Source organism: Salmo trutta, chromosome 13 (assembly GCF_901001165.1).
Source record: "Salmo trutta chromosome 13, fSalTru1.1, whole genome shotgun sequence".
NCBI classification, from domain to species: domain Eukaryota; kingdom Metazoa; phylum Chordata; class Actinopteri; order Salmoniformes; family Salmonidae; genus Salmo; species Salmo trutta.
The window spans coordinates 17,782,421-17,790,741 of NC_042969.1; the positions used below are offsets into that span (position 1 = coordinate 17,782,421).

General features: G+C 54.7%; 1 protein-coding gene across 1 annotated transcript in view; it reads right to left on the reverse strand.

The window, feature by feature from the left end:
* LOC115205024 (protein diaphanous homolog 1-like) overlaps window positions 1-7,696 on the reverse strand; it is a 59,813-nt gene extending 52,117 nt beyond the window's left edge. Inside the window, exon 1 of the mRNA XM_029770585.1 lies at window positions 7,614-7,696. Within this exon, the coding sequence (XP_029626445.1) occupies window positions 7,614-7,696 (83 nt within the window). The remainder of the gene's footprint in view (window positions 1-7,613) is intronic.
* Window positions 7,697-8,321: the final 625 nt, after the last annotated feature.

Below are 8,321 nucleotides of genomic sequence, written 5' to 3' on the forward strand. Positions count from 1 at the left end.
ACTAAAGAAGAGAGAGCACCACACTAAAGAAAGAGAGAGCCCCACACTAAAACAAGTGAGAGAGAGCCCCACACTAAAACAAGTAGAGAGAGCACCACACTAAAAAAGTGAGAGAGGGAGAGAGCACCACACTAAACAAAGTCTGTGAGAGAGAGAGCACCACACTAAACAAAGTCTGTGAGAGAGAGAGCACCACACTAAACAAAGTGAGAGAGAGCACCACACTGACCAAACAAAGAGAGAGCACCACACTAAAGAGAGAGAGCGAGAGAGCACCACACTAAAACAAAGTGAGAGAGCACCACACTAAAACAAAGTGAGAGAGAGAGCACCACACTAAACAAAGAGAGAGAGAGCACCACACTAAAACAAAGTGAGAGAGAGCACCACACTAAAACAAAGTGAGAGAGAGAGCACCACACTAAAACAAAGTGAGAGAGAGAGAGCACCACACTAAACAAAGTGAGAGAGAGAACCACACAAACAAAGTGAGAGAGAGAACCACACTAACAAAGTGGAGAGAGCACCACACTGAAGAAAGAGGAGAGGCACACACTAAAAGTGAGAGAGAGAGAGCGCACCACATTAACAAGTGAGAGAGAGAGCCCACCACACTAAACAAAGTGAGAGAGAGAGCACACCACACTAAAAGTGAGAGAGAGAGAGCACCACACTAAGAGAGAGAGCACCACACTAAACAAGAGAACGAGACACCACTAAATGAAAGAGAAAGGAGAGCACCACAATAAACAAATTGAGAGAGAGAGCACCACATCTAAAAATGTGAGAGAGTGGGAGAGAGAACACCACACAAACAAAGTGAGAGAGAGCACCACACTAAAAGTGTGAGAGAGAGAGCACCACACTAAAAGTGAAAGATAGAAAGCACCACACTAAAAGTGAAAGATAGAGAGCACCACACTAAACAAAGTGAGAGAAAGAGCACCACACTAAACAAGTGAGAGAGAGCACCACCACTAAAGAAAGAAAGAGCACCACACTAAACAAAGAGAGCACCACACTAAACAAAGTGAAAGAGAGCACCACACTAAATAAAGGAAGAGAGAGTACCACACTAAAGAGAGAGAGAGCACCACACTAAAGAGAGAGAGAGCACCACACTGAACAAAGTGAGAGAGAGAGCACCACACTAAAAAGTGAAGAGGGAGAGAGCACCACACTAAACAAAGTGTGTGAGAGAGAGCACCACACTAAACAAGTGTGAGGGAGAGAGCACCACACTAAAAAAGTGAGAGGGGAGATCACCACACTAAACAAAGTGTGAGAGAGAGCACCACACTAAACAAAGTGTGAGGGAGAGAGCACCACACTAAACAAAGTGAGAGGAGCACCACACTAAAACAAAGTGAGAGAGCACCACACTAAAACAAAGTGAGAGGAGCACCACACTAAAAGAGAGAGAGAGCACCACACTAAACAAAGAGAGAGAGCACCACACTGAAGAAAGAGAGAGATAGCCACACTAAACAAAGTGAGAGAGCACCACACTGACAAAGTGAGAGAGAGCACCACACTAAAAAAATGAGAGAGGGAGAGAGGACCACATTAAACATGTGAGAGAGAGAACCACACTAACAAAGTGAGAGAGCGAGAGCACCACACTAAACAAAGTGTGAGGGAGAGAGCACCACACTAAAAAAGTGAAGAGGGAGAGCACCACACTAAACAAAGTGTGTGAGAGAGAGCACCACACTAAACAAAGTGCGAGGGAGTGAGCACCACACTAAACAAATGTGAGGGAGAGCACCACACTAAACAAGTTGGGAGAGAGCACCACACTAACAGTGTGAGGGAGAGAGCACCACACTAAACAGTGTGAGGAGAGAGCACCACACTAAACAGTGTGAGGAGAGAGCACCACACCTAAACGTGTGAGGGAGAGAGCACCACACTAAACATTGTGAGGGAGAGCACCACACTAAAACAAGTGTGAGAGAGAACACTACACTAAAACAATGTGTGTTAGAGAGAACCTACACTAAAGCAAAGTGTGTTAGAGAGGAGAGTACCACACTAAACCAGTGTGAGTGGAGAGAGCACCACACTAAACAAAAGAGAGAACCCACTAACAAAGAGAGAGAGCACACACTAAATAAAGAGAGAGAGAAAGAGCACCACACTAAAACAAAGTGAGAAGAGCACCACACTAAACAAGTGAGAGAGAGCACCACACTAAAACAAAGTTGAGAGAGAGCACCACACTAAAAAGTGAGAGAGAGAACCACCTAAACAAGTGAGAGAGAGAACCACACTAAACAAAGAAGAGAGAGAGAGAGAGAGAGCACCACACTGAAGAAGAGAGAGAGAGCACCACACTAAACAAGTAGAGAGCACCACACTAAAACAAAGTGAGAGAGAGCACCACACAAAAAAGTGAGAGAGGGAGAGCACCACATTAACAAAGTGGAGAGAGAGAGAACCACATTAACAAAGTGAGAGAGGGAGAGAGCACCACACTAAACAAAGTGTGAGGGAGAGAGCACCACACTAACAAGTGAGTGTGAGGAGAGAGCACCACACTAACAATGTGTGAGAGAGAGCACCACCCTAAACAAGTGTGAGAGGGAGAGAGAGCACCACACTAAACAGAGAGAGCGAGAGCACCACACTAACAAGAGAGAGCGAGAGCACCACACTAAACAAGTGAGAGAGGCAACACCACTAAACAAAGTTTAGAGAGAGCACCACACTAACAAAGAGCACCACACTATGCAAAGTGAGAGAGAGAGAGAGAGAGCACCACACTAAACAAAGTGTGAGAGGGAGGAGAGAGGACTACGCTAAAAGTGAGAGAGAGCACCACACGAAAAGTGAGAGAGGGAGAGAGCACCACACTAAAGTGAGAGAGAGAGCACCACACTAAAAGTGAGAGGGGAGAGAGAGCACCACACTAACAAAGTGAGAGCGAGCACCACACTAAAAGTGAGAGGGGAGAGAGCACCACACTAAACAAAGTGAGAGAGCACCACACTAAACAAAGTGAAGAGCACCACACTAAAGTGGAGAGAGAACCACACTAAAAGTGAGAAGGGAAAGGGGAGGATCAGAGAGCAGGAGAGAGAAAGGGAAAGTGGAGAGAGAAATGAGGGATACACAGTGTCATGCCACTGAGCGGCAGTTAAAAGCTTGTCACAAGAGGAGTGTGCACATTCATCCTTGTTAATCCCTCTGTTTCTGTTCATCCGTCTACATCCGATCCGTCTGCTTCTCCTCCTCTGCTTCGCAAGGACCAAAGGAAAGCACCTATCGCTCCCTCCGCTCTATCCAATTCACACTCTCGCTCTCCCTCCATCATCCCCTCTCTTTTTCTCCCTCCATCCAGCTCCTCTCGCTCGCTCGCTATCCCAATCCCTACCTCCAATGCTCTCCCCCTTTGGCTCTCTCCCTCCCGCCTCTCCCTCCCCCTCCTCGCTCGCATCAATCATCCCCTCCCACTCACTCTACGTCCTTCACGCGCTCCATCATAAACGACTTCCCCTTCCGCTCTCCCCTCCGTCCCCTCTACGATCTTCATCTCCCCTTCCCTCCACTCTCGCTCTCTCCCTCCCCTCCTCCCCGCTCTCCCTTCCCCTCGCTCTCCCCTGGCGCCATCCATCCACATCCCCTCTCGCTCTCTTCCATCATCCCCTCCCCTCTCGCTCTCCCTTCCCCCTCTTGCTCCCTACCCTCCCCCTGCTCTCCCGCCCCCCAGCGCTCTCCCTCCACCCTCTCTCCTCTCCTCCCCCCATTCCCTCCCCCCCCCCTCCGCTCCCTCTCCCCCATCATATCCCCCTCTCGCTCTCCTCCTCTTCGCTCTCCCCTGCACCATCATCCACTCCCCTCTCGCTCTCTCCATCATCCCCTCCCCCTCTCGCTCTCCCTCCCCCTCTCGCTCTCTCCATCATCCCCTCCCCTCCCCCTCTCCCTCCCCTCTCGCTCGCTCGCCCTCCCCCTCTCGCTCGCTCTCCCTCCCCTCTCGCTCGCATCGCTCTCCCTCCCCTCTCGCTCGCTCGCTCTCCCTCCCCTCTCGCTCGCCTCGCTCTCCCCTCCCGCTCTCCCTCCCCATCCTCTTTAGCTTTCCCTCCCGCTCTCCCTCCTCATCATCCCCTCTCGCTCTCCCTCCTCATCATCCCCTCTCGCTCTCCCTCATCATCCCCTCTCGCTCTCCCTCCTCATCATCCCCTCTCGCTCTCCCTCCTCATCATCCCCTCTCGCTCTCCCTCCTCCTCATCCCCCTCTCGCTCTCCCTCCTCATCATCCCCTCTCGCTCTCCCTCCTCATCATCCCCTCTCGCTCTCCATCCATCCATCCATCCATCCTCCTCTCTCACTCTCCCTCCATCATCCCTCTCGCTCCATCATCCCCTCTCCCTCCATAATCCCCTCTCGCTCTCCTCCTCTCATCCCCTCTCGCTCTCCATCCACCATCCATCCATCCATCCATCCATCCATCCATCCTCCTCTCTCTCGCTCTCCCTCCTCATCATCCCTCTCGCTCTCCCTCCTCATCATCCCCTCTCGCTCTCCCTCCTCATCATCCCCTCTCGCTCTCCATCCATCCATCCATCCTCCATCCTCCTCTCCCTCCATCATCTCTCTCGCTCCCATCCCCTCTCGCTCCATCATCCCCCCTCGCTTCCCCTCTCCTTCCCTCCCGTCTAGCTCCCCCTCTCCCCTCCAGCTGTCCCCCCCACCAGCTCCCCTCCCTACAGCCCCTCTAGCTCCCCCCCCCTCCCTTCCACTGTCCCCCCCACCACTCCCCCCCCTACAGCCCCTCTAGCTCCCCCCTCCCCTCCAGCTGTCCCCCCCCCAGCTCCCCCTCCCTACAGCCCCTCTAGCTCCCCCTCTCCCCTACCAGCTGTCCCCCCCACCAGCTCCCCCTCCCTACAGCCCCTCTAGCTCCCCCCTCTCCCTTCCAGCTGTCCCCCCCACCCGCTCCCCCTCCCTACAGCCCCTCTAGCTCCCCCTCTCCCCCCCAGCTGTCCCCCCCCACCAGCTCCCCCTCCCTACAGCCCCTCTAGCTCCCCCTCTCCCTCCAGCTGTCCCCCCCACCAGCTCCCCTCCCTACACACAGCCCCTCTAGCTCCCCTCTCCCCCTCCAGCTGTCCCCCCCTCCAGCTCCCCCTCCCTACAGCCCCTCTAGCTCCCCCTCTCCCCCTCCAGCTGTCCCCCCCCCAGCTCCCCCTCCTACAAGCCCTCTCTAGCTCCCCCTCTCCCTCCAGCTGTCCCCCCCCAGCTCCCCCTCCCTAACAGCCCCTCTAGCTCCCCTCTCCCCTCCAGCTGTCCCCCCCTTCCACTCCCCCTCCCTACAGCCCCTCTAGCTCCCCCTCTCCCCTCCAGCTGTCCCCCCCACCAGCTCCCCCTCCCTACAGCCCCTCTAGCTCCCCCTCTCCCCTCCAGCTGTCCCCCCCTCCAGCTCCCCCTCCCTACAGCCCCTCTAGCTCCCCCTCTAACCTCCAGCTGTCCCCCCCTCCAGCTCCCCCTCCCTACAGCCCCTCTAGCTCCCCCTCTCCCCCTCCAGCTGTCCCCCCCACCAGCTCCCCCTCCCTACAGCCCCTCTAGCTCCCCCTCTCCCCTCCAGCTGTCCCCCCCTCCAGCTCCCCCCTCCCTACAGCCCCTCTAGCTCCCCCTCTCCCCTCCAGCTGTCCCCCCCCACCAGCTCCCCCTCCCTACAGCCCCTCTAGCTCCCCCTCTCCCCCTCCAGCTGTCCCCCCCCTCCAGCTCCCCCTCCCTACAGCCCCTCTAGCTCCCCCTCTCCCCTCCAGCTGTCCCCCCCACCAGCTCCCCCTCCCTACAGCCCCTCTAGCTCCCCCTCTCCCCTCCAGCTCCCCCTCCCTACAGCCCCTCTAGCTCCCCCTCTCCCCTCCAGCTGTCCCCCCCACCAGCTCCCCCTCCCTACAGCCCCTCTGGCTCCCCCTCTCCCCTCCAGCTGTCCCCCCCCACCAGCTCCCCCTCCCTACAGCCCCTCTAGCTCCCCCTCTCCCCTCCAGCTGTCCCCCCCACCAGCTCCCCCTCCCTACAGCCCCTCTAGCTCCCCCTCTCCCCTCCAGCTGTCCCCCCCACCAGCTCCCCCCTCCCTACAGCCCCTCTAGCTCCCCCTCTCCCCTCCAGCTGACCCCCCCACCAGCTCCCCCCTCCCTACAGCCCCTCTAGCTCCCCCTCTCCCCTCCAGCTGTCCCCCCCCACCAGCTCCCCCTCCCTACAGCCCCTCTAGCTCCCCCTCCCTACAGCCCTCTAGCTCCCCCTCTCCCCTCCAGCTGTCCCCCCCACCAGCTCTCCCTCCCTACAGCCCCTCTAGCTCCCCCTCTCCCCTCCAGCTGTCCCCCCCACCAGCTCCCCCTCCCTACAGCCCCTCTAGCTCCCCCTCCCTACAGCCCCTCTAGCTCCCCCTCTCCCCTCCAGCTGTCCCCCCCACCAGCTCCCCCTCCCTACAGCCCCTCTAGCTCCCCCTCTCCCCTCCAGCTGTCCCCCCCACCAGCTCCCCCTCCCTACAGCCCCTCTGGCTCTCTCTACCTACATCCCTTCTAGCTATTTCTCTCCGTCGCAGGCTTGATTAGCAGTCGGGAGCTGACCACATGGTGGAAACGGACTGACACACACACACACACACACACACACACACACACACACACACACGAAGAGGCAGAGGGCCAGTTCCAGCTGGTTCTATTGGCCCCTGGCAGAGAGAGAGAGACTACCATTTAAAATGTCACACTGTTTGCACGACACAATGCACAGTTGAGAATCAGATAGAAACTCTTCAAGCCACCAAAGACTGTACTTATGGTTATTGTCAGCCAGGGATGAGGAGGAGGAGGAAGAGAGGAGGGTATGAGGAGGAGATGAGGGGGTGAGAGAGGGGGAAAGAGAGGAGGGTATGAGGAGGAGATGAGGGGGTGAGAGAGGAGGAAAGAGAGATAGAGGTAAGAAACAGGACAGCTCCATTGAGACCTGGCCTCAATCACAAGGATTAGCTACGAGCAGCTAGCTAGTGACTGTCTGCCTGCCACAGATGATCAGGAACACAAGCTTTAATCCAACAGCTAAAACGGGGCCCCTGCTCTCCTCTTCCATCATAAAGGGGACCCACATACAGTAGCTGTGTGTGTGAGAGAGAGTCACTGGGACCAGGACTAGTGGAATTTCCTCTAGAGCAGTGGTTGCCAAACTTTCTTGACCTACGACCCTATTTTGATGTCTGAAAATTCTGTAATTAACAGCCAATGTTCACTTTTTTTTGGGGGGGGGGGCTATGGGAGTCAATTTCAAAACATTCTAACAGTCTGTCTGATTGTCTTCTCAACTCACCAAACTTTTAATGTGGGGCTATGACAATCAATTGCAAATGAGTCTGAAATAATGTATCTTATCTCACCAGCACTAATGAGATGGGTGTGTCACATCCAACCTGGATCGATACTCTGTCTTAGCACTGAATCCAGCTTCATACAGATATGAGCTGGTGAAGGGTACAACTAGTTGTAATGCTCTGAGGGAGACCACAGGGTATTCCCTTGGAGTCAGGAACCAAAACTCCTCACTGGTGACCCATGAATGAGTTGTCTGCAGCATTCGGTCACATGACACCTCGGTCAGCTGTTGGATTTCACTCACCGGCATGTCAACTGAGCCAGGATCACAGTCAAACAGAAGTAGGTCCCAAAGTGCTCTTCCAAGTGTTGGAGGTGAGCAGTCATCCCTCGTGTGAGACACTGACTGACACAGTTTTCTGTTAGAAACATGCACAGCAGAGGGAATCTTTTCAAAGACCCTCCTAGGGAAATACAAAAACTTTCTACAGTGACTGAACCACTGGATTCAGAGTATGCTTGCCTTCAGCTCGTTTAGTTCTCCAAATATGCCTGTTACACAGGCAGAGACATTTTCTTTTTTTTACACAGAAAGTCAACCAAGTCATTGATTGAATGACAACAGATCCACTCTCAATGCAACAGATCCACTCTCAATGCTAAAAATGTTTCCAACACTCCCCCTCGATAACCACCAAGAACAACATCATGCTCTGACCGCATATCTCCACATAGTTTAGTGGACAGGCGTGCAGAGGATGTGGTTTGACCTAGTTTACAATCGAAGTTACCTGCTGCAGTATCTCTCAACAGTTCTGTGCTCAGCTCTTTTCCTGCCAGTTGCTCTCGGTGTATCATACAATGTGTCCATATGATAGAGGGAGACACATTCATAACTAGAGTGCAGAGGTCTGCCCGCCATAGATGGAGCCCCATCTGTGGGAAAACTCACCATTCAATCCCATGGAATCTGTTCATTGTCAATATAGCCACGCAGCACACTGTACATCCC